Below are 25,476 nucleotides of genomic sequence, written 5' to 3'. Positions count from 1 at the left end.
GGGTTCCCTCTCCCAAGGATTCCCTGGCTACCTTGAGCTAAAGGTTACCCCTGCCTGCTTCCCGACTGGAGACTGGCTGGGGACTTTGGCTTCCTGGGGCCACCTTGCTGCTTTGTGCCCTTGGACAAGTCCCGGGAACTCTGGACTTGCCGTCTTTATTGGCCTGATGGGCCAGCTGTCCTGGCCCTGCCCATCCCGAGGAGTGGACAAGATAACCCTGCCTATTCCCGCTGCCCCTTTAAGGGGGGGTGCCCCACCCTCCAGAGGAGCTCCCTGACACCCTGCTCCCTCCATCGGTAAAGTCCCTTCTTCCAGCAAACTTCTCCAGTCCTTGCCCTTCCTCTCCGAAGGCAGTGATGTGGGTGCTGCTCTGATCCCCCAGACTCAGTAGGAGTGATTTCTTTGGCCCTCCACCCAAAACAAAGTTGCTCCATAACAAAGTGCTCCAGGGGCGCCTGGGTGGCTCAGTCGGTTAAGCGGCTGACTTCGGCTCAGGTCATGATCTCGTGGTCCGGGAGTTCGGGCCCCGCGTCGGGCTCTGTGCTGACAGCTCAGAGCCTAGAGCCTGTTTTGGATTCTGTGTCTCCCTCTCTCTCTGACCCTAGTTCATGCTCTGTCTCTCTCTGTCTCCAAAATAAATAAACGTTAAAAAAATTTTTTTTTTTTTTTTTTTAAAAGTGCTCCATAACTGTTAGTGAATACAACATGAGAGACTTTGGGCAACGGTAGGTTCTCCTTACTCTGAACCCCCACCCTCTCCAGCATCAGGGGCCCCAGGGCTGGGGGCAGAGGGCGGGGCATCAGGTAGAGTCCGGCCCCGCCCATTGCACTTTGCTTTGTTGCGAGTTTTAACTTAGTTTGAGGATTACTTGAGCCCCTACCGTGTGTGCGTGTGCGTGGCCAGACTGGGTACTTCACGAGGACGAGGATGAGGCCTGGCACACAGGGAGGACTCACTGGACGCTGGCTGCTGCTCCTCCAGTCCCTAAAGGGAGAGCCAGACAGGCCCGCTGTGGGTGGGGGAGGGGCCGAGAAGAGAACGACCCTCCAGCTGCTGCTTCTGGAGTCAGAGCCCCCCAACTGCGAGCCCAGGGCTCAAGCTGGCCCAAGGAGATCCCGGACAAGGTTCCCTAGCCCACCTCCCCGTTCTCCACTGGAAGACCGCTGGTGGGGATTCTAGCGAAAGGGCAGGCTTGAGGAATGCCTCGATGGAGGGAGAAATCAGAGTCCAGTGTAGACGTGGCTGCTTAAAATGTAGGGCTGGGGGGGGGGGGGGGGGGGGTGGCGCCTGGGTGGCTCAGTCGGTTGGGCGGCGGCTGACTTCGGCTCGGGTCATGATCTCCCGGTCCGTGAGTTCGAGCCCCGCGTTGGGCTCTGTGCTGACAGCTCAGAGCCTGGAGCCTGTTTCGGATTCTGTGTCTCCCTCTCTCTCTGACCCTCCCCTGTTCACGCTCTGTCTCTCTCTGTCTCAAAAATAAATACACGTTAAAAAAAATATTAAAAAAAAAAAATGTAGGGCTTGGGTTTGCAATGCCTGGCTTCTAGTCCTGGCCTGTCCGTCCCCCTTCCTCACCGACCGGATCCCGGAACACCGTGGTGGCTCCGTTTCCCCCATCTGTGCAGTGGGCACAACCTAATGGGTGCACAAATAGGAAACTGAAACCTCCTAAGCCAGCAGCCTGCCGCCAGGTACCACAGTTTTACCATCTGGGAAACCTCTGGGCTGTATGGTGTCCCCGCCCTGTTTCAGCCCTGCCTCCAGCCTGGAACACACTGGGTCTGGGCTTGTCCACTTCCCCAGCTGTTCTGAAGGTCCCCGAGGGCAAGGTCTGGCTTCTCCCTTTTCCCCCCCTAGGCTTGCCCAGGCCTGAGCCCCAGCTCAGGCCTGCAGAGGGGTCAGGACATGTGGGGCTATAGCAGCAGCAGCTGGAAACAACCGGGGCCATATGATCCGCCCAGCGGAGGCCTGGGCCTCCCCACCGGGCACCAGGCTCCCCTCCAGTCTGACCCTCTTCTCTGTCTCGTCTGGGTGGGGCTGCTGTGCCTGTTGGCCGGGTGAGGGGTACATTTTAGGGTATACTTAAGCTCGAGCACACTTGGATGTCGAATCCTAAAGGGTCGGACGCCCCAAAGGTTGGATCATAGGCCGCCCCTCCGAAGGATGTGGTCATCAGAGACTTTTGGACCCCGCAGTGTCATCAGTGAAGGTCGAGATTGTAGTTTTAGAACTGCAAATGCACACGTGGGGGCTTCGGAGGTCACCGGCCAGCCCCTTCTCTGGTCACGAGACCTTTGCACGCTGCATCGCCGAGGGCTTGTTGACTTGGCTGGGTCTCCTCCGCTCGTGCCGAATCCTGTATGGCCTGGCAATGTGCCATGGTCACAGGAGCTCAAGAGACAGGGCTGGCTTGAATGGCAAGTGGAGGCATCGTATCAATGGACACTTATTTCCTCCCCAGAGACGGCTAGAACAGAGCTTGAGTGTGTGTGGACGAAGCCGGCCAGCTGGGCTCAGTCTCTCGCTAGTTGGGTGACCGTGGACGAGGTGGTTGACCTGAGCCTCCGTGTCCTTGGTGAAGTAAGAACGAGAGCGGGTACCTGACAGGTTGTTGTGAGGGCTGGATGGGTTCACGTGCGAAATGCTTATCACCGGCCCTGCTTCCTCTTGTTCAGCCTGCGAAGTCTGGAATGAAAAGACCCTTGCCCCCATTTCCGCCTAAGTGCCCCACCCCCACCCCCCGCCGTGTGTCCTGCCTTCTTGGGGACAGTAGCTCCTATTGTCGTGTGGTCCAGCACATCCTCCGGTGGGGTGGGGTCGGTATCCTCGTCCCCATTTCACAGGTGAGGAGACCAGAGCCCCTGGCCCCGGGTCCCAAGCTGGTTAAGCGGTAGAGGCCAAGTTGGAAAGCAGATCTGACAGGCTCCAAAGCCCCTGTGTGCTCTCCTGGCAGATGGCACTGCTTGGAGACTCCAGAAACTCCGGCCCCTGCCCCCTCCTTCGTCCCTGGGGCTGCTCCGGGGGCCCAGGGGCCTCTGTACAGACTGCGCAAGCCTGGGACGGTCTAGGAAGTGTCGGCTGCGCAGGGAGGCCGGGGGCTGGGCGCCGAGCGCCGAGGCCGTGCTAGCATGGGTCAGCCGTGGGGCCGCATTTCAGACACTCTGACAGGTTGCTCGTCTGTGGTCATATCTGTGCTGGGCTCCGAGTGGAGGCTTCTGCCCAGAGCAGCTAGGCGTGTGGTATGATCTCGGGGGCTCTGAAAACCCCCCTGCCTTCTCGAGCCGGAACGACTTTGCCAGAAGGAAACCCGGGGGTGGGGCCGGGGGACTTCACGATCCTGGCAGCCCCGGAGAGCCTGTGCCCTTAACCCTGACTGCAGGGAACAGCGGTCCAACGGAGGGCTGGGGAGGGCTTGGGAGACAGAGCGGCCCCTCCCAGGACTGCGGGTTGGACTCAGGGGCCCTAACGTGTGCCTTCGGGTCTCAGTTTCCCATCGCTACAGGCCGTTCTGAGGACGGCGGGAGAGGGTGCCTGCGGCAGGTCTGTGCCAGGCCGGGCCCCAGGCTGGCCCCCGTGCTCTCCGCCTGTGCGGACACTGGGGGCAGGGAGCGCCGGATGGCAGCAGAGACGGGCTTCTTGTGGCTGCCACAAACTTAAGCAGTGCGCTGCGGTTGCCAAAAAAGAAACCCAAACGAGTTGCTGTGTCCAGCCGCATGAATAGAAGTGGAAGTGTGGCTTCGAGGTCTGGGAAGTCCCACTGCTCCCGAGATGGGGGTGGGGGTGACCCTTCGAGAGACAGAACACTCCTCCCCTGTTCACCCCCGTCCAGCCCAAGCACCCCAGAGGCTCTGGGTCTCCTGGGCAGTGCTCCGGACCTCTGGTGGGATCCACCCACAAGCTGGGGGATGACTCCCAAGCTGGGGGATGACTCCTCCAGGGACTGGAGGCTGAGGGCCGCCTCCCATGATTAGACCCCACCCCCAGCCCTCTAGACAGATGCGGGGCTCCTGTGGCACCTCAGCCCCACCTCCCTCCCATCGCTCTGCCCTGACATGCTGAGCTCCCGGCTCGTAGGTTCCATGCCAGCCTGTGAGCGGACCGCAGGGCCAAGCCTGTCACGGGGCTGCTCAGCGGCACCTGTGGGATGGCCGACAGTTGGACGGGTAGACCAGGAAAAAGGGAAGATGGAAAGGGGTATCCCTGTCCCTGGAGCATTTGGGTCACTCCAGGCCAAGAGCTTGGGGAACCCCTTTGCTCAAGGATGCTCCAGAAGGCCTCAGCGGGGGCTTGTAGCTCACTGGGCCCCTCCCCGCTATCAAAAAGGAACCTAAAGGGGGCGCCTGGGTGGCCCAGCAGTTTGAGCGTCTGGCTCTTGGTTTCGGCTCAGGGCACGATCTCAGGGTTCATGGGTTCGAGCCCCACATCGGGCTCTGTGCTGACAGCACGGAGCCTGCTTGGGATTCTCTCTCCCTCTCTCTCTCTGACCCTTCCCAGCTTGCACTCTCTCTCTTGAAAAAGAAATAAATCTAAAAAATTGTAAAAAAAAAAAAAAAAAAAGGAACCCAAAGGCCAGAAATGGAAGCACCTTGCTCAAAAATCACACAGCAAGCCAGGGACCCCGCTGAGAGCAGGCCCAGACTCCCAGCTCGAAGCTGCACACATTCCCACCCCAACCAGCAGCCCTTCCACAGCTGGTAAGAGGTGGTACTTCGGACGGTGCCCCTGGGATGGGGCGGCATTACAGGGAGTAAAGTTTTGTTTCATTTAGAAGAACCTTCCTACTAGACGCTGTCGTTCAGGGACCTCACAATTGTCCGCGCAGAGTCTGGCCTGGTGGGGAAGGATCAGGAACCAGGCCCTGTGGCTTGGGGGGGGGGGTGGGGGGGCGCGGAGGGGTCAGGGCGTCTGGAAGCCTTGCTGCAGGAGGGCTGTGTTTGTGTGTGTGTGCGTGTGTCGGGTCGGGGGGGGGGGGGGGGACACTCCATAGGGATCTGCGCCGATGGGAAGCTCTCACCCTGTGCATCCAGTGAGGCCTGGCACAGAGAAACATGCCTCATTTGCTCCACGGAAAAAAGCGCCCGGGCTGTTCTCCGGCGCGTCCCGATGGTATCCATGGGCAAGAGGTTCAGCCCGGGAAGGACAAGGTTGGGCAAAGTGAAAGCGGCTTGTTAAATGCAGGCCTTCCCATCATCTGCTAGGGAGGACAAACGGCAGGCAGCCTTGCCCAGACTTTTCGAAACGGGAACCCTCTCCTGCAGAGCAGCACGTGGGGCCGGCTCCACATCACGCAATCCCCGGGGCTAACTCCCCCTTGCTCTGCTCCGCGGTGGCCACGCCATTCCCCCCTGCGCCTGGACCGGGGCCTAAACCCCGCTCACACCAGGGGTAAGTGTGCTGCAGCTGGGGTTGGCGGGGGGCCCAGCGCAGCATCCCCGGGGCCTCTCTAGAAACCAGCTGCAATTAGCACCCTGCTTCCTGGGAGCAGTCTCTGGGGAAGCCGAGGCAAGGCCCTCCGGGGCGGTGCTGCGCCACGGTTGTGCGCGGAGGGCCGAGAAGCGGCAGGAGGAAGTTGTGAGCAACCGGGGGCCTCCCAGCCAGCGTCTGCGGCAGCTGGAGCCCCTGGCGGGTCTGAGCCGCTCACTTCCAGCTGGGACGGCTCTCTGGTGACTCAGCACCACCTCTTCCGGTGAAGGGCTCGGGGGTGGTGAGGACAGGAACCCCGGCTTGATCGCCACAGACAGAGCCGGAGAGGTCTACAGGGCGGCCCCAGGGACCTCCCACTCCTGGCCCCCCATCGGCCTCCACCTCAGAAGGGCCAGGAGAGCAGCTGGTCCAGGAAAAAGGACGTTTTATTTCCATAAATACTCCCGCTCTCACTCACACGCGGACCCCACTCTGTCCACAGACAGACGGACGGGCAGAGGTGAGCTGCCCACAGGAGGCCCCGGCAGAGGCCAGGGACTGAAGGGGACGCACCGGGAACCCCAGTGGCCCTGAGCCTCCAGCTGGGGCCACCCGGCTCTGGCGTGACCTTCGGAGGGCCAGCAATCACAGCCCCCACAGCCCCGCAAGAAGCCTGATGGCCAAGGGGGTGGGCGGGTGGAGCGAAAGCCCCACGAGGAGTGGGGGACGGGTGGGGCTCCCCCAACCGGGCCCCCTGAGATGGTGACCACAGGGCCACTGAGAAAGAAAAGCAAAGAGAGTCAAACCACACAGCAGAGAGTGCAAAGAGCTGGGGGTGCAGGCGTCACCCCCCCGCCAGTCACCCGGTTCCTACGGAGGAGGCCTGAGCTGGTTCCCGCTCCAGCATGGCCCCCAAGTTATGGCTGGGCCTTCCCATAAGGCATAAGAGACGGGTGGGGATGACCCCACCCCAGGCTGGGGTCAGGGCTGGGCCTGAGGTCCTGGCCCCTGCCCGACAGCCATGCTTCTCCCCCATGACCCCAAGTCCTTCCAGGGCCAGACAGCCGTTCCCTGCTCTAGGCTCTCCCCTGTGGCCAAGGTCCCCAGCAGTGCAAACCCAGGCCCAGTCTTCGGCTGGGTCCATCTGCGCAGGGGAGGAGACGAGTAAGGAGAGGGCCGCAGGGGTGAGGGGAGAAGCACCAGGCCCAGGGGATGTCGCAGTGGGAACATAGGGTGTCCTAGGCCACCACAGCCTTCCCCCGCAGGCTAGACAGCGGCCAGTCCTGTTCCCCCCTCCTCTCCCCCGCCCCTCCCTGTTCTAGAGGCTTCCCCAGGTCTCAGGTGGGGGGAACTGGTCCACATCCCCCATCTCGTTGTAGGTCTGGTCGCCCATGGTGAAGAGAAGCTTGTAGCGGAGGCGAACCTTCTCCTGGGGCAGAGACAGTGAACGCAGAGGGTCAGAGCGAGAGAAGGGGCCGCCCCCACCCCCACAGCGGCGCGTCGTCACAGCCGGGCCCCTCACCTTCTGGGGGTTGGCGAGAAGCAGGACCTGGGTGATAGCCGAGGGGTGGACGATGGGGTTAAACGCCGGCAGCTCCGTGCCTGAGGGCGGCTGCAACTTTACTCTCATGACCTGCGGACAGCAGGGCGGGACAGGGCCCAGCTGAGCCCCCGGCTTCTTGTCCCCACCCTCTGAGGGACCAGGCCCAGTCTACCTGCCAGCTCCTCTAGGGGGCCAGGGGCTCTGTCCTTGGGTTCCCTTCCATCCCCTACCCCCTGCCCCCCACCGGCTGGCTCCCTGTCCAGCCCGGGTCACCCTGCCTTGAGAGGAAGGAGGCACGCTCCTGTCACCTTGGGGACAGCCGACTGGAAAACGATGTTGCGAATGGGCTGGGGGGCGGTGCTCAGCATGGACACCACCACCACCAGCACGTCCGAGCGTCCGGGCAGCGGGTCGCGGGCAAAGTGGAAGAGGACCCGGAAGCCATGCTGGTCATACACCGTCACTGGCAAGATGCTGCCTGGCAGGGGAAAGGGGACAGGGCGATGGGTGGGGGGGGGGGGGGGGGGGGGGGGGGGTGCCAGGCCCAAGCCCAAGCACGTCCAGCCGGCTCCCAGCAGGCACTCGAATCCACAAACTCAGGTCCTCGCCTTTACCCCGGAAGCAGTGGGGCCACGGGTACAGACCGGCACCTAGACGGGGCGGGCGAACTTCTACCGTGTCGGTGGAGGCAAGACACGCACGCCCCGGGCTGAGTGACGGCGGGGGATCCCCCAGGGCCGTGGGACTATGGCCCTGGAGTGCTGGAGTGCAGGCCTATGGGTGAGCTGGAGTCAAGCTCTCACCGTGTGACTCTAGCACAGTCACTCCGGTGTTCGGGGCCTTCCCTACTGGTAAGAGAGGGGCACCATCGGCCACTTCTTGGGGACACTGAAGGGGTGATGCCCTTGGTCAAGGTGCACCTACAAGACGGACAAGGCCGAGACGACCGGCCAGTCTTCATCTGTCTGACCTGGGCTGTGAGTGGTCCCCAGCTGCCCCTGGGCAGCAGAAGCTCAGACTTGGACCTACATCCTTATCCTGGCTCGGTTTCGTGACCTTGGAGAGACCCGGGACCTCTATGTCCTGGTCCTGCCTTCTTGGGGAGGGAGCACCCGGCAGCCAGCGTGAGGAGTCCTCTTGCCTGTGGAGGCCTGGACTGTGCAGAGCACGCTGCCCTCGCTCTGGGAAGGATGAAGCAGGGGGCCCGCGAAGGACAAGGGTCTTGCCCAGAGCTCCTCCCTGCGTCACGCAGTGGCACGCGCTCCCAACGGGACAACGGGGGTGGGGGGTGGGGGTGCTGCTGGGCGGCGTGCTGACCCGGCCCAGCCTCGACCCGCTCGCACCCCCGGCCCACTCACTGGGTTTGATGGACTCCAGGGGCACAGTGATGTTGGCCAGCGACAGCTCGGTCGTCGTGGGCTGCTGCGGAGGCCCAGGGGGCTCGGGGGACGCCGCGTGGAGGAGGCCGGCGGCACTGGAGCTGGTTGAGCTGCAGTTGCTTTTATTCTGTAGGTCCCGGAGTGTGAGCCGGGGGGCTGGCTGCTGCTTCTCCCTTGTTGGGGGACGTGGCATTGGGGGGGTGAATCTTTGGGGGCCGAGAGATCGGGGGCACAGGAGAGGCCGGGCTTCCCGGCTGTCCCCGGTGGCCGGCTCAGAGGCCTCCCTGTCTCTCTGGCCTTGGTCTCCTCACCTGGGAACAGGCAGCTCCTGTCCCCCGCCCCTGCCCGGTGGGACGCAGCTCTGTGCTCCACGGGATGGGCCCTGCACCTGCCTCGGGCACCGCTGCCTCCCTCAAGACCAGTGCAGCGCTTGGCACGCGGTGGTCCGTTAGCCACGGCTGCTCACGGGAGCACGCGGGCACCGGGCCTCTGGCCGCGGGGCCTGGGAGAGCCCGGAAGCAGATGCTTTTGGGGGCGGGGGACACTCCCACCCCACCCCAGCCAGGCTGTGCCCTCACCACCGCACTTGTTGGGACTCCGGGGGCAGGGACTGCTGCAGGAGGGTCTTCCCCAGGAGGTCCAGGTCGTCCAGACCGCTGCTCGCCGGCAGAGACATCGGTGCCGGGGGCTGGCTGTCCGCGCTGGGAACCCGAGGCGGGGCGGGGGGTTCTGCGCCATCAGACGACTGTTGGGCACACAAAGCACGCAGCTGGGTAGGGCGGTGCCGAAGAGGGGTCGGGGTCGCCTGGTGCTGCCCTGAGGCCCCTGCCCCTCCCTGCGGGTGACATCTGGGGAAGCAGCAGCCGGGAAGAGGACGACACTCCTGCTGGCCTGCGCCCGTCTCATGGGCCGGCCTGGTCTGGGGGGGTCTACTCTAGAAACCAGCACGTTCCAGGGACCTTAAAGTCACCACCAGGAGAAAAGGAACGGGAACCTCACCTCATCTCAACGCTGACTCGCAAGGAGAGAGTGTGGAGCTGAGGAGAGAATGCCTGCCCGGGGCCCCCCAGGTCAGGACAGGAGCCTCAGCCCCGGGGACCCCCGCCCCAGGGCCCTCTTTCTGCACTGCCCGCTGCAGGCTGCCTGTCCCAGCCACCCTACCTCAGGATGGGTTGTGCTGGTTCCTGGCCCTCCTACCTGGAAGCTATTCCATCCAGCACCATCCAAGCCTGGGCCCGAAGGGGGTGTGGGATCGCTTAGGCCTGAAGGGAAGCAAGACAGAGGTAAAGGAGCTAGAGGTCTTCCGAAGCAAGGGAGCTGGGGGGCTGCGTGCTGGCCTGGGGTCCCTGGCTCCCGCCCTCCCCCCTGTATCGCCCCAAGAGGCTTAGCTCAGACGAGAAAACCCACTTTCAGAGGGAACCGGCAGCAGAGCAGAAGCAGGAACCAAAGATCCTGAAGGCCCATTCCCCACGCCCACTTATGCTTCCACTCCTGCACTCCGAAGCCACCTCAACTACGGACATCGGGACTTTTGTCTTCGCGGTCAGCTGGCTCCCAGAGCCCAGGGATGGTGGGAAGGGAGGACGGAGTGGGAGACGCCGGGGGAGGGTCCACGGGCAGGGGTCGGCATTCTGCCCCCACGCGGCCACGGCCTCCGAGCGCCAGGGGGCAGGCGGCGCCCCAGACTCCGAGCAGCCAGGCTGGGCTGGGCTGCCGCTTCCCCAGGGACACGGGTGCAGGGCTGAACGGGGGGCAGGCTCTAAAGACCCCATCTGCCCTGGCCGTGCCGACAGGGCTGGCCGGCTGGTGCCAAGGACAGCCGTGGGCCCTCTGGATGGCTCCGCTCATTAGCCTGCCGACTCGAAGAGGGCAGGGGGTCACCCACCCGGTCTGACCCGAAGCACACCCTGGGCCAAGTTCGCCACAGGCTTTACCTACAGAAGACAAGTTAGCCCGTTGCTAGCGAATCCCGAATCGGTGAGGTGTAGCCTGAAGAGCTGAGAGGCACCGGCAAGGCACCGGAGGCTCTGATTGCCGGGCCTCTTCCTCTGGGCACACCTCTCCGAGAGCAGGGACAACCGAGCGGTGACTGTTGTCACACGCCCGGAAGCGTCGGGCACCTCAGACGCGGGGCTCACTCGATCCTCAAACAATCCTGACGAGTGCGCGTGGGGCTGTCATCCCTCTTTCGGGGCTGACAAAGCGGACACTGAGGCCGGTGAGTAACCTGCCCAAGGCCACACAGCTGGCAAGTGGCAGCATCCGGCCCCGGACAGAACGTGGCCTCGCTGCTGGAGTCTGAACACAGCTCTGCCGCTTGGCCGTGTGACCTCGGGAGGGTGCCCACCTGCCTGGGCCTCATCTGTAAGACTTGAGGGGACCGTCGTGACTAGTAAAGGAGGCCGATGTGATGAAGTGCCTCAACAGTGGCGGACGGGAAGTCCCCGCTGCCTGCCCCGCCCCCACCCTTCGCCCTTCCTGCCACAAAGAGCCGGTTAGGACGAGCCCCCCTCCCCGACCCTGTGGTCCCAGGGCTTCCTCTATTCCCCCAGGCTGGGCGGGTGCTGCCCTGGCCCTTCTGGTTCCTGTTCCCACATTTCCTTTCCCTTTGAGTAGAAACCAACGGATGCTGGAGGCTCAGGGCTCCGCTGAAGCAACTTGGGGACAGGAAGTACGAAGCACACCTTGCTTCTCGTGAGAAGGTGGCTTTGCGGCAGCTGCTCGCTGGGGGCCGGGCCCAGTCGGGCAGCTGCCGCCCGGTCCCGGCTCTGCTGGGGAAGATGAGCCCGTGTGCGCTCTGTCACTGGACCATCCTTCCCTCTCTGTAAAACAGGTCAGGCCTCCCTCTCCCTGAGGCACCCCCAGCTCAGAACGGAAAGGGGGCAGGTGGATGGGATGCGTACGAGGGCCCACGGACACGCTGTGGGCAGACCCCCTTGGAGAGGGCGCCAGCCGCGGGGCCCAGAGGGGAGCTCGTCCTGCTCTGCCGTCCCCTCATCCCTCACGATGCACTCCCGGTCCTTATGTCCCTTTCCTGGCCGCCGAGCGGAGTCAGAGCAGCAAAGAGGCTCAGAGGAAGGCGTCAGAATCCGAGCGCTTCGTCCTGACTCGCGTGCCCCCCTTTGGGCACGTCACCTAGCCTTCCTAAAGCCTTGGGAGCCGTCCTTTCGCGTCTGGAAAGCGGGGACGCTGGTGGCGCCCACTCCCGTCCGTGGTGGGAGGAGGGTGGTCTGCGATCAGACGGTGCGGCAGCAGGGGTGAGGGAAGCCACTCGCCCGGCATGCGGCATGCGGGCGCACCGACGCTTCTGGTCCGTCGGGTCTGGTTTTTACCTCAGAACTGGCTCACGGTCTGACTCCTGGTTTCCAAGTCAGTTCCCCAACGTAACTTTTGAGATTCTTTTGACAGACCTCAACCTCTCTTTTTTTTTTTTTTTTTTTAAGTAACTTCAGGGCCCTTGTGAAGAGGCTGTCACCGCGTCCTCCCGCTTCAAGCTCTCAGAGGGGGCTGTGCCGGAAGCTGGAATCCTGAGAACTGCCTGGCTGGCTGGGTGCCCCCTGCGTCCTCCCCAGGCGTGCGCCTGGTTCCCTGTGGCTCTGGAACCTGTAGTCCGGGACCGGCTGGAGGCGCGGGGCGCCTGGTGCTCTGGCACCGGCTTCCCTGGAGCTTCTGGAGCTATGGGGCCTGGCCTCTCCCTCTTTGCCCCTCTCCCTCTCAAGTAGGGGGGTGGGGGAAACCGTCTGCCGGGCGGCTCCCAATTCTAGGCTCTAACCTGCCGCGGAGACATCTCGCCGGCTTTCCCTCAGGCCACCAGAGCCGAGGTGTGGCGGGCTTGGCAGAGGTCGGTTTAGAGGCTGGCCGGTCTCACCCTCTGACTGGAAGACCTCGTGCCAACTCCTTAACTTCCCTGAGCCTCAGCCTCCTGGGCTGTGAAATGGGCCTAACGCCCACACCACCCTCCACGGGACTCGTGGGATCCAGGCTGCCTCACATGCTGCGAGCATCCCCCCGCTTCCCCCGCCGCCTGCGGCCAGCCCGCCCTCCTCTGGGCCCGGCCCCCTCCTCACCCAGAGACATGAGCTCATCGTCAAGCAGGGAAACGGAGGTGCTAGGCTGCTCGGGGCTGGCCGGGTCACCGGGGCGGGTGGGCATGACTGGGTAGGTGGTGCCCGCGGGAGGGAGATCCAGGCCTGAGAGGTCCAGCAGGGCCGAGGTGCTCCCTGGGAGGAAAGGAGAGTCAGGCCCGTCCTGCGTGGAGGACGCTCAGGCTCTTGGAGGCCAGCCTGCTGCCCCCCCCTCCCCCCCCACCGCTCACAGCCCTCCTGCTTCTTTCCCCCTCCTTGGCCAGGCTGCCCTGCCCCCGAAATCTGCCACCAGGCCCTTTCTCTAGCACAGGGAGTTCCTTCTGTCCAGAACCTATTCGCTCCTTCTCTCCACTTGGCGAACTGCCTCCCATCCTTTGAAGCCTCACTTACACGCGGCTGCTTCCGTGGTAGCGTCCACCCCCACTGCTCCCCAACTGGGCCCGTTCGAACCCTTTCTGTGCGTCCCCAGGGCTGTCGTTTTACCCTTACTGGGGCCGAGCCTGCCACGTTTAGGTGTCAACCCCTCCCTCACACCTCGCGGTAAGGAAACTAAGCACGGAGGGTGCCATCCAGCCCCGCACAACAGGTGCCAGATTTATCAAGTGAAAGAAAGGCCTTCCTTCTTCTACTCGTCCTTGCCAAACCCTGCCTCCCTCCCCCTCTGCCCCATGTTCACTTCCTCCCCCCACAGCTGCAGCCCTGGCAGAGACTCCCCCCAAGCTCTGTCCCCGGGGGCCTTCCTCATCTTAAGGGGCCAGGGTCACCCTGGCACTCCCAGCCCCCAGCTCTGGAGCCAGTGCTCCGCCCTGGGCTCTGTGCCACTCCCGCCTGGCGCCCCCCTCCCCCCCCCCCCCCCCCCCGGCTGTCTCCTCACCCGGAATGGAGCCCGCTGCGGCGTCACCATTGACCTCCTCGCCCCTCACCAGCTGCTTGTACAGGTTGATGACCTGGGTGAGGTTGTCGTTGGCCTGCAGGATCTCAGCTGGAAGGGGCAGGAGGGGAGACACTAGGCTGAGGGAACACGGGGGCCTCTGGGGGGAGAGGAGGTCCCTGCGTCTACCGCAGCGCTGGCGAGGGGCTGGGGCTGGGGGCGTCCCGTCTGCTCGACTCACTCAGACCCTCTACCGCCCGTCCTCATCCACCGTCCCCACCACCCCGAACACGGCGGCATGCTCTGGCCTCAGCCTCCACACTGGCTCTGCCGTGCGGACGCCCCTCGCATCTCTGCGTGGCTTCGTTCCTTCCCTGCCTTGGGGTCTTTGGAGGCCTTTCCTCACCCCCACTCCCCAGTCCCCTCCCTGCCGGCTGTTCTCCACGTCACTGACCACCATCTGACAAATGGTCACTGCCCACTGCCTCTCTCCTCTCGTTAGGCTACAAGCTCCATGGAGAATATGGTTTTTGCCGATTTTTGTTTAAAAGATTTTATTTTTAAGCAATCTCTACACCCACCGCAGGGCTCGAACTTACAACCCCGAGACCAAGAGTTGCATGCTCTACTGACTGAGCCAGCCAGACGCCCCTGGCGTTTGTTGATTTTAATCACTGCCGTGCCCCCAGGGCCTTCAACAGTGCCTGGCACAAACTAGGCCCTTACCAATGTTATCCCTTTAGGGGCCAAGGCGTAGAGGAGTCTGGGCAATAAGTCGCCTGGGCAAGGACCAGGTGCCTGGCACCTGGGAGGCACTCAGTGAACTCCCACCGAATCAAGGGCTAATATGGTTCCCAGACTGCTGCCCCAGAGACTGGCTGACGTGGTAGCAGAGAATAAGGATGACAACCCGATATGTGGCTGTGACAGAGTCATGGGGCCCCGCGCTGGAACCGTTGAGGCCTGTGGGATTTGCCCTCAGTGTCCAGCCCTTAGCAGGGAGGGAGGCAGTATCCGGAGAGAGTTCCTGGTCCACCCTGGCTCAGCCACTGTTATGCTCTGTGATCTGGGCAAGTCCCTTCCCTCCCAGAGCCCCAGCTGTGAAATGGGGACAATTCTTCCCCTTTCAGCTTGTTCAGCTCGTGGGCTTGAGTAGAGGCTTGGCCCGCAGGATCTTATGACCATATCAGCCCCTGCTCTCCGCTTCCTCGAGGTGGAGAAACCCAAGGTCGGGGCTGGAGGAGGGGGGCCCCCTGGTGGTGGGTCCTGCCAACTGCAGATAGTTAGCAAGTCCTGGGAAGGGAGCGGGGGAGGGGTCGGAGGGACAGGGCTGACCGCCCAGCGCTCACCTAGGGCCTCATCATTGTCTTCTGTGTCACTCGCCAGTCGGAAGAGCGTGGGCCGCATCCGCTCACAGCGCTGGTACAGCTCCTGGGGACAGGAGGGCGGGTGGGTCGGGCCGGCGGGGACCCGGAGAGGGTGGGGGCCGGGTGGCAGAGGCAGGGTACCTTCATGAGGTCCTCACTGCTGCGGGCAGAGGCGCCGCCCTGGCTGTGGCTCATCACCATCTCCGTCAGTAGCTTCACGTTGTTGTTCACCTCCTCGATGGCACTCACCCGCTTTGAGATCTTCTCCATCCGCTTCTGGTCCTAGGGAGGCATCACCCCAGAAAGCCCAGGTCATGCCTGCTCTCAGCCAGGCACTGCCTACAGCACTCCAGAGTCTCCTGGCTCGGTGTGAGATCAGACCCTGCCACGAGGCGCTCGTGCCCAGGCCAGGGCATTCCAGTCCAAGAAGCCCTCTGCCGACCCTGCGCTCACGTCCTCTCCTCCTGCCGACGCCCTCAGGTCCCAGGCCTCTGCACGGGCCTGTCAGAATCTCCGGGGCCCTCAGACACCATCTCCAGTGACCCCAGCGTCCCGGGCCCCTGGGCTTACCATGCACGCCCCTCCCTCGCGGGACGAGAGGTGGGCTTGCGCTGTGCCATTGGACACAATCACCCTCCTCGAAAGGGGCCACCCTTGACTTTCCCTGTGCTATGAGGACACGCAGCTTGCCCTTCAGAACACCACCTAGGACTTCCTCCCTGTAGGTCTCTAGGCTGAAGCTTTGATGGCCTACCCTCATCAAATAAAAAAGTTTCAGCCCGTACCCACGACATACGCATACTTGCTTGGATATTAAGTGCGCAGCGTTCCCTCTTTACGATAAGTAAGCGCATATGCATACGTTTCACTTAGCAAGGCCTGATTTCTATTTCCTTATCACAGAAGAGGCAGTCAGCCTCGCAGAAGCCCAACCTGAGCAGGTCAGCTCAGCTGCTGGGACATTCTCCCCCCTACACCGGTCCTGGCTCTGTCCCCTGGGGTCCCCCAATCCGTCAGCTCTTTCTTGGCTGTGACAGCCCTCTGGCTGGGTCGCCGCAGGGTTCCCCGTAGGCGTACACACAACCCCGCCTCGGCGGCCCCGCTCCAGTCCCCACTCTGCCTCCTCCCTGCACCATGGGCTTGGCGATCACCTCCTGAACCATCTCCTTGATGAGTTTGTTGGCTGCTCGGAGGTCCTCGGGGTGGGAGCTCTTCAGCAAGCGGGCCAGCATCTGCAGGGACACGGGGGGCATGACAGTGACCCCAGTACCGGGCCTGGGGTCATGTGCCGGTTCCCCACTTCCTGGCCGAGGGACATAAAGCACTTATTAAGCTCTCCATGAAACAGTGAGCCTCCACCGACACCTGATGGGGTGGCCGTCAGGACAACTGAGGCATTGCACGCGAGCGCTCCCCAAACAAGTTCTTGATGGATGGCACCAGATGTGGGAGTACCATCGTGAGGGAATCTTTCTCAAAGGATGTGCCAGAAACTCAACGGCACGAGCCCTCTGGGGGTTGGGACTAAGTGGATAGGAGCTTTTACTTTTTATCTTACCTCCTCTGGGCTGTTTAATTTCTTGCCCGTGAGCACATGATTTCTTTAACACAAAGTTAATAAAATTATCATTGAAAGGGTCAAAGACAAAAATACACAAACTCCTGCCCAGCCTATAAAATGCCCTCAGACCAATCCCAGGGACACCAGGCACGCTCTTGTGTTTATTAAATGCAAGGACACTGGACGGGAGGTACTCAGCACACAGAAGTGCTGGATAAACCGTGCCTGTCACCCGCTGCATGACTGTGCTCAGCACAGGCCTGCTTCAGGGAAGGGCCTGGAATTCATGGCCGGGCCTGGAATTCATGGCCAAGTGGGCCTGAGGGTCCTCATCTCCCCCTCCCTGGAAGCTCACCTTAGACTTCTCCTCATCTTCAAAGATCACATTCTTGGGTCGTGGAGGAGGAAGGGGAAAGGCAGCATCATCTGGAAGCTTGGGGTCTGACTTCACGATCCCTGGAGTAGACGGTGGTGGGAAGGCCGTCAACCGTGCCCAGGGCCAGAGTGTGGAATGGAACTGGGTGGGGGGGGGGGGGGAGCGGGGGTGGGGGTGGCCAGGGTAGAATGGAGGGTGGAGGACAGTCTCTCCTGCATGCTGGCTCTGGACTCCAGTGGGCCACGATCGGCTCCTGAACTACAATGTCAAACTGTGTGGTGGCATTTAGACACCCACATTTTGAGGCCACTCCATGGGGGCCACTCTCTGAGGGGAAGTTTGACCCACACTCACCTTCTCTCCACCCAACCTAGCTTCAGACAGAGCCATAAAAAGGCCCCATAGCTCTATGTTCTTGAGAAGTTAAAGGGCAGAGCCACGACCTTGCTGCCAGAAGCTGCCGGAGCCCCAGCTCGCGTAGGAGGGAAGGGGGCGCTGGTCACAGCCCCCCCTCTGGTGCCTCACCCTGCTTCTTCAGCATCTGGTAGGCCTCTGCAATCTTCACCTCTTCGGGCAGGCCGACCGTCCAGCTGTAAAGGAGCTCCAAGATCTTGTTCTTTACTTTCTCTGACGTCCGAGAGCCCAGGTACTTCAGAGACCGAGGGGAGGGCAGGCCTTTGCCGTCGTCCGGCCCCACTCCCTGTCGCCCCAACCCCAGCCGCCACCTGGCTGCCTCCCCAGGACCCCCTTGGGAGCCTCGGCCTGCGGGGCCCTTCCGTCCCACCCAACCAGCCTGGCGGACTGAGCTCACCTCCTAGCTCTGCCGCGCACTAGCCGGGCCAGCCCTGAGCGTCTGTTTCCCCACCTGTCAGGTGGGGATGACGGCGGTGGCATCACGGTAAGGACGCAGGGCTGACACAGGTAAGGCGCAGAGCCCAGCGCCTGCCTCCGGCCAGTCCGCTATGGCTTAACTCTGTGACCTCAGGAAGGAGCCACCTGGCTTGGGGCTGGCCAGGGAAGGGGCAGGTGTGGAACCGAGCTCAGCCCTGGGTCCCACGCACAGTCTCTCTCAGCAGCAAACTAGGCTGAGGGAACTGGATCTCACACTAGTCGCCTCCTGGGAAGAGAATGGGGGACCAGCTGGGACACTCAGCTGCTCTGGTCAGGAGAGGGGTGTGACGGAGGAAGGGCGTAGGGGGTGGGATCTCACCCAAGGGGCATCAAATACGCGCGTGCCCTAAGGGAGCACGCCCCGCCCCGAACGGCCAAGGCCATCAGCAGGCTCCGCCACTCAGATTTGGGTCCTCAGCATCCAAGGCCTCAAGGAGGCCACACTTGAGGGGTGGGGACAGGGAGACCCTCCAGTGGAGACCCAGGTGGGGAGAGGTCACAGGCAGAGTGGCCGTGCTGGGGAAGCTGGCCCAGCAGCTGCGCGTTATGTCCTACGGTCATTCCTCACTAAGCCTGAGTGGCCCCAAGAGTGGCTCCAGAGCCACCAGCCACCGGGTGGCCTGGGAGCCCTCCTTCTGGACACCCCGCTGTCCTGGACTCAAGGGTCTGTGTTTATGCCAGGCAGAGTTCCAACTGAGCAGAAGTGGGAACCCTAGCGGGAGCCCCCAGGATGAGGGCAGTCAGTTGCCTCCCACAGGGGGTCCTCCTTCCTCAACGCGCCCCCACTGATGGCGCAGGCCTGAGCTCAGGCTGGGAGCACCCACCTTGGGAGACACGACCTTGATGAGCTCGTTGAGGAAGCGGAACTTGCCCACCTCATCGTGGAACCTCTTGCCGCAGCTCTTCATGCACGTTTCCAGCACCTGGGTGGGGGGGGAACCCCAGGGAGGGTCAGAGGAGGCAGCCCCCCTCCCATACCTCGACCAGGGCATGGAAGCCCAGGGATGGGCATTCGGAGGGCGAGAATGACTCCTGAGGACACGAGGCGGGGCGGGTGCCCTCGAGGGCCGGTGACAGCATCATCGAGGGGGCCCCTCCACAGCCTGGCCACACCTGAGCACCACTTGTGAATGATTTTCTTATTATTTTTCTTTGGTAGTTAAAAAAAAAATTTGTTTTTTAACATTTATTCATTTTTTGAAAGACAGAGGGAGACAGAGCGCAAATGGGGGAGGGCTAGAGAGAGAGGGAGACACAGAACCCGAAGAAGGCTCCAGGCTCTGAGCTGTCAGTACAGAGCCCGACGCGGGGCTAGAACTCACGGACCGTGAGATCATGACCTGAGCCAAGTCAGCCGCCCGAATGACTGAGCCACCCAGGTGCCCCTTTGGTAGTTTTCTAAACTTCAACAGGCACCATTTACCTTGCCTTACAGTACGTATTCGTGGAATCGTAGGACTAGCCCATAGTCGAGAAAACAAAAAACAAAAACAACAACCCTATCTTGTTAAAACAAATACATAACTACTAACAGAAAAACGTTTACCCTCTGAGGTCGGCCTTGCTTTATGGTGAGCTGCTATGTGGCCCGTGCCTGGGGGCCACAGACAGCGCACCCTCCCCACCCCCCCCCCCCCACCCCTCTGCTGACCTAGCTTCAAAAACTCTGGCCTGAGTCCAGCGTCAGCCCTTGAACCGCCTTTGGGGAGGACGGCACTGTCCTGGGTCTGGAGACCAGTGATGGGCTGAGTTAACTCTACAAGGCACCTGGGGAGCTTTATAGGCATGCAGATTCCTGGGTGCGGATGCCAAAGGAACTCAGATTCAGCAGGCCTGGGGGGGGGGGGGGGCCTCATTCAGTAGGTTAACTGGCCTCCCAGAGATCTGACACAGAGCTGGAGCAGGCAACCCGTGGGCCAGATGATCCTAAGGAGCTTCTTCCCCACGCAAGGCCTAACTGTGCAGGGCTGGGGTGGGAGGCTGTGAGCCCCTAGGGGCCAGCCCAGACCCCCAATCTAGGCCATTTGGGCACCCTTCCCTTGGGCTCTACAGAAGAGCCTGATGTGGGGGCGCCTGGCTGGCTCAGTCAAGGGTGTCCAATTCTTGATTTCAGCTCAGGTCATGATCCCAGGGTTGTGGGACCGAGCCCTGTGTCGGGCTCCACGCTCCGCGTGGAGTGCTTAAGATTCTCTCCCTCTCTCCGCACTCTCCCCCCCTCCCCTGCTCAAGCACTCTCTAAAAAAAAAAAACAAAAAAAACCAAACAAACCAAAAACCTCAGTCTTGGCCTCCCTGGGGGGCCACCCACGTGGTCTGGGGACAGCCGGCACACCCTTTCTCCCCTTCTCACCGTCAGCGCCTGGATCGCTTCCCACTCCTGCGGTGACTGGATCTTGTGAGCCAACAGCCGGGTGGCAAGCGGGGGCCTGGGCGAGAGGAACAGCACAAAGCCCAAACGGCTGGAGCCCGAGGCAACCCAGGGGAGGGCGGCCACACCCCCCCTGCTGGGAGCACAGCCCTTGGTGGCTTCGGTGGGGTAGTTGCAAAGGCCCTGCTCCTTCTCCGACTGGAGAGGCCTGGAGGCTGTAGCAGGACAGGGCAGGGGCAGACAGGGAGTAGGGGCCAGGGACCCTCAAAAGGTACGAGCTCAGTCCCTCTCCTGGCGTTACCGAGAACTGTGAGCGGGAGAGGGGACCACGGCCTTCTCAAGGGTCCCGTCTGGGAGCACAACATGACAATGTGCCATGAAGGAAGGGCGGACACGGCTCCCTGGGAATTTGAGGGGGCACAGGACGTTCTGCCGGGAGAAATCAGAGCACCTTCGCGGTGAAGGTGGTGACATCGTCTGCTGGATCGTAAAAGGCCTGTCACCGGTGACGGCGACAACTAACACGGAGTGCTTATGACGTACGAGGTGCCTCACGTGCATTTTCGTGCCCGACCTTCATTCCGGCCCTCCAAAGCGGGCCGGACTATCGCCCCCACGTGACAGGAGAAGGCACGGAGGCTCGCCCAGCTGACCCAGCCAACGGAGGAGCGGGATTCGCACCGGGGCGGCTGCACTCTGGATCACACGTGTCGCACCGTATGCGTGGCCTCCCGGAGCGGAGCGCCCGCACTGGTGGCGGTGCGGTGGAGGGAAAGCCGCGCTCCTCAAACTTCACCACCTGGGGAGCCTGCCAGCAAACCTACCCCAAGCCCCCTGCCAGTCTAGTCCCCGTCTGCGCACAGCCCCCAAAGGGGCGTTCTTGACAAGTAATTCTAACGCAGGCGGTTCTCGTTCTTCCTGGAGCAAAGGGCCTACTGGCTTCCTCCCAGCTGGGGAGCACGTCCCAACAAAGCTTTGGCCGGGGCTCAGGGAGGTGTGGGCTTAAGCCCAGGACTACCGTTTTCTTTGTGGGGAACCCGAGTCCCCTGGGCCTCAGCTTCTTCACCTGTAAAATGGGTTCGGTTAGCGGGTGGCCCACAGGTGGTACAGAAGGGCCACTACCATCGTTAATTTGTGAGCACATCAGGAACGGAAGCGGAGTCTGGACCCACTGAGGTCTCTGCCCAGGGGCCAGGGTCTGGCGTGGGCGCAGCAGGGGTGGATTCTGTTGCGTAGGTGAGCAAAAGAGGAGGCCACCTACCCCTCAAAGTCCTCGTTGAGCTGTTCGCAGAAGCCGTTGATGCTGGCCCAATTCAGCTCCTTGTTCAGGGGGTTTGTGGCTCTGTCTGTAGGAGAGAGGACCGTCGTGGCCTGGGGGAGGCGTCCCTGCCTCTCCCACTTCCTCCTCTGGCAAGACAGTTGGTCAATAGGGAATAGAGGGGATGACCGAACAGGCAAAAAGAGTCCCCTTGACCTCCTGCTCCGATAGCTTCAAGACCTGAGTGATGATGTTTCAGCGGCGTCAACGGACAGATGAGCTCCCGTCCACGGGCTTTTCCTTGCAGCCTCTCCCTGAATAGCCCCACTTTTAGAGATGGTGCTCAGGGGCTGTTCCCCTACTCCCTAGTGCCCCCGCCTCTGCAGCTGCACATCTGTCTGCCTACCTGACCGCACCTCCTCTAGTTCTGCTCCTGAAAAGTATTCCCACAATTCTCAGGGAATTTACACTCAGATCCAGAGGTTGGGGCGGAGGGGGGGGGGGGGGCGGTGAAGCCACAGTTTCGCTCTCAAGGAGCCATGTGGCTGGGAAGTGAGCCAAGGGAAGCTAGGTTCGCAATACAGCGTGACAGAGGGAGGCAAAGGAGCCACTTGCAGGGGACTTGGTTGGGCTCGGGGCCAGGGAGGCTGCCCGGAAGAGGCAACACTCAAGCGGGAGCTAACCAGGCTGGGGGGATGGCATGCCTCGGAACAGCACGGGGCCGTGTGTGAGGAGGAGAGATGCGGATCACTGAGCACAGGGCAGAGCGTGAAGGACCTTGGAAGGAGTGCGGCTCAGGTATCACCTCCTCCAAGAAGTCTTCCCTAACCCTGGCTCCTGCCCAGGGCGGCCCTGCTGGATCAGCTCTCTCTTCTTTGTCCCCCAGCTCTGACCTTCATCGTGGGCCCAAGCCTGCTGTCGCACCGCATCCCAGCCTCTTGTGCACACGCCCATTTCCCCTTGGCAAACAAATGAAGGAAGGAGGGCTCAGCGGCCGCCGGCACAGGTTGTGGGGGAGTCTGAGTCCAGGGGTGGGTAGTGGCTGGGAAAGGGCAAACAGCTCGACAGGAGGGGGCGACACACAAGCCCAGTCGCCTCCCTGACACCCAATGCCGGTTAAAAAACAATCAAGTAGGTCACGTAACTTCCCTGAACCTCTGTTTCCCCATCTGTAAAGCTGGAGCGAAAGGTGGACCGATTTAGATGACAAAATACTTTATGCAAGGTGAGAGCTGGATCTTCACCACCTACCTCCCCGGAGTCAGTCTCTAAGCTTCACCCTATCTGGCCTGTTCTGCCTCAAGCCTGATACTGAGCAGGGGGTGTGGTGGAAACACAGCCTAGGAGGTGGGACGGAGAAGGATCTGTGGCCAGAAGGAGGCTGGGACCCAACATGTGGTGCCTGCCCGCTTGGGTCCTATGCTGTGGTGGGAGGTCGAGTTCTGGGATCCCGGAGCCTGGCAGTATTTATTCACTTCGTATTTATTCATAAATATTTTGAGTGCTGGGGCCACAGGAGTGAACAAGGCAAAATCCCTGCCCTCCTGGAGCTGGCGGCCCAGCAAGAGAAACACCAACTACTCAGATAAACAAACACATAACGCTGTATACTCTTGGGAAGTACCATAAAGAAACTCAAAGCAAGGAGAAGGTATAGAAAGTGTTTTGGGGGGGGGGGGCGCTTCTCTCTCTGGGAGAGCTCTCAGAGGAGGTACAGCTGAGCAGAGATGTGAATGAAGCATTTTCTCTCTGGATAGAAACCTCTGTTCCAGGAGCCTTGCAAAGCCCTCTAGTCCCTCGGAGAAAGAAAGCCCCTGTTGACCACCCAGGAATAACCATCACCCCCCCACCAAGGGAAAGTGTGGCGGTCTACTCTGTCTCCCGGCCCCCCCAACATGGCCAGAGGCTGGGGAACACCAGTCTGGATTTAGAAAGATAGAATGGGGTTAGAGCTGGCCCTCTCAATGACATCTGCCTGGGGGACCCTAAAACAGGAAGTCTTTTAAAAATGGCAGACACATGAGTCTGAGTGAGGACAGAGAAGCTAGTTCTAGAAACTGTCCTGAGTCAGAAGCCAGTGAGGAAAAAGCGGTGGCATCATGAGACATCAGCTTTCTCCCTTGCATCTGGCTCCGAGTAAGAGCCGCTGGGTCCAAGGAGAGCTGACCAACCTCGCTGGCCTGAGCCCCAAATCCCCAGCAGGCAGTAAGGGAGAACACCCAGGGAGGGCAAGGGGGAAGTGTTTCACAACAGAGCATGACTGTCCCCTGTCTCTACACAGCGGTGACAATATCGTCGTTTACCTACCAGAAGCTACTCTTTACCTCCAACCACTGCAAGGGAAGAGCTTGCAATTTTGCTAGTGCAGAAAGGGGAAGAAAAAGAGAAAACAATCTTGGCCTCAGTCTATTAGAGTCCAGCCCTACGGCCAAACCCAGGGGTCCTGGCTCCTGTTTCTCAGATCGGACTCTTTCTGGACTCTCGGAAAATCCCGTTCTTTGCTAAACATGAGACAATTCTGCATCACCCTCAAGCCCTGAGATATGTCAGATCTGTCAGCCAGGGCCCTGCCCGTCCTCCCAAGTTGCTGCTGACACCTGGGCATTCTGGAACAGTCTCCATGGCCTCCGAGTGCCTCCTCTCCACGCCCTCCCCCTCCACTGGCCAGACGGGACTCTGAAACACGCCTGGAAATGTTGTTGTTCTGGGGCCAACCTCAGAGTTCAATTCTGCTCGAGACTGGCTCAAAAAGGGCTGGCCATGACCCCAAACCACCCTGTGCAGCTCCCTGGTGTGCTGGGGGCCGAGGGGCTGAGCTGAAGGTAGACCGAGGTCTCCCTGAGGCCCTGGCAGAGACGTAGCCCAAGGAGAGGAAAGACTTGGGAGGGAGCGGTCACTAGCCTAGGGAGAGAGAGTCCAGTAGGAAAGCTGTGAGAGCCGAGGAGCTCCATCAGCAGTGTGGGATAGGGAGGTCAGGTGGTTATGGAGATTCAGAAGCCTGAGTAATTGGAACCCGCGCCTGAGAAGCCACAGAGAAAGGGGTTCAGGGGCCTCTGGAGGAAGGTCAGCAAGAGCTGGGAAGAGTCTTGGGTGGAGGTACAGAATCTGAGCGGCTGGGCCGAGGCTAGTGATACAGAGCTTGATATTACTTCTGGAGTCTCAAACGGGACCCCGTCCAGCCTATAGGGTTTGAAGGTTTCTCATTGTACGGCCAGAGCTTGGAGGATCAGATGGGCCAGTGAGTCCTCCCCTCCTGGGCGAGGAAGAGAGCAAATCTGAGAGGAGCTGCAGACTCAAGGAACGGCTAGGAGGGAATCACGCCACGCAGAGCCAGAGTGGACGATCTGGGGCCCGCGGAGAGTAGGAGCCCTCCCGCCCGGGTCTGAGTTGCAGCCTTGGGGGCCGCTGGCTTGCTCCCTCCCGGGCCCAAGAGAATGGCTCGGAGGGCCCGCTCTTCAGGGGAGAAGTGTGGGCCTCGGGGCTTTGGGGACTACAGTCTCCGTCCTGGGGGTTCTACGGACAGAGCCGGGCGCAGCTCACTGCTCCCCGAGGGTCCCGGCCCGAGGATCGGATAGGTGGGCGGCGCCCGCTCCCAGCGACGGTCCACGCAGCTGCCGGGGGTCTTCCTTCGCCCCAGGGTCGGAGGGACCGGCTCGGGGCGCCGCCTCTCCTGGGCCGGAGGCGGAGCGTGGGGAGGGGGCGCCGCGTACCCCGCCCCCGCCGGGAAGGGGCCCGCCTCGTGCCCCCGGTTCCGGTTCCGGTCCGGCCCGCGCCCCTCCCGGACACTCACTGATTCGCGCCTCCAGAGTCTCCGGCTCCATCGCGGGCTCCATCCGCCACCGGCCCCCAGCCTCGGCACCGCCCCCCGCCCCCCGCCGCTCTCGCGGGACCTCCTCGGCACCGCCCTCCGCCGATTAAAGGGGCAACGTCCGCCCGGACTCGCGGGAGCGGCGCACAGGAGCGCTCGGCACCATAGAGACTCGTACGAGCTCGCCTAGAGCGTCACCTGCTCTCCCAACCCCTCCCCCCCCCCCCGTGGTGTCTACGTCGCGGGCGGGACCCGACGCCCGCCTTCCCGTTCCCGGCGCTCAGGCGGGAGAGGAAGCGGAGAGAATGGGGGCTGAGAGCTGCACCATGGTAACCCCACGGGACGCTCTAACTCGTTCTGCGTCACGAAGATGCCCGTGACGGCTTCCGGAAGAATGCTCTGCGGCCATGTTTCTGAGGGGCTCTAAGGTCACTTCCGGAACCCTCACTGCGTACTTCCGCTTATATGGAAAGTGGGAGGGTCCCTTAAAAGGGCAATGACGGACGTTGGCCGCTGGGAAAAGAAGTCAAAGTTTGTTGAGTGCTTACAATGTTCCAGGCATTTTCTAA

At 61.8% G+C, this 25,476-nt stretch overlaps 1 protein-coding gene across 5 annotated transcripts; it reads right to left on the bottom strand.

Moving 5' to 3' along the window:
• Positions 1-5,829: 5,829 nt before the first annotated feature.
• GGA1 (golgi associated, gamma adaptin ear containing, ARF binding protein 1) lies at positions 5,830-25,242 on the bottom strand. 5 transcript variants are annotated; one of them, XM_042947749.1, is made up of 17 exons: positions 24,890-25,242; positions 21,103-21,187; positions 19,824-19,899; positions 18,299-18,397; positions 17,109-17,232; positions 16,563-16,663; positions 15,798-15,878; positions 14,788-14,928; positions 14,629-14,710; positions 13,283-13,390; positions 12,391-12,543; positions 9,521-9,585; positions 8,902-9,068; positions 8,303-8,496; positions 7,253-7,422; positions 6,924-7,034; positions 5,830-6,830 (listed from the first exon to the last, which is right to left on the bottom strand). In XM_042947749.1, the coding sequence occupies exons 1-17, from the start codon at positions 24,930-24,932 to the stop codon at positions 6,720-6,722; spliced, it is 1,911 nt and encodes a 636-aa protein (XP_042803683.1). In that variant the 5' UTR covers positions 24,933-25,242; the 3' UTR covers positions 5,830-6,719. The 5 variants fall into 5 exon arrangements, with proteins under 5 accessions (XP_042803683.1, XP_042803687.1, XP_042803684.1 ...); XM_042947753.1 differs by lacking the exon at positions 24,890-25,242 and adding an exon at positions 24,640-24,815; XM_042947750.1 differs by lacking the exon at positions 24,890-25,242 and adding an exon at positions 23,697-24,235.
• Between the last annotated feature and the right edge of the window lie 234 nt (positions 25,243-25,476).

This window comes from Panthera leo, chromosome B4, assembly GCF_018350215.1.
Source record: "Panthera leo isolate Ple1 chromosome B4, P.leo_Ple1_pat1.1, whole genome shotgun sequence".
NCBI lineage: Eukaryota > Metazoa > Chordata > Mammalia > Carnivora > Felidae > Panthera > Panthera leo.
Note: the sequence above shows the minus strand (reverse complement) of the source record. Positions and strands in the feature narration are given on the sequence as shown.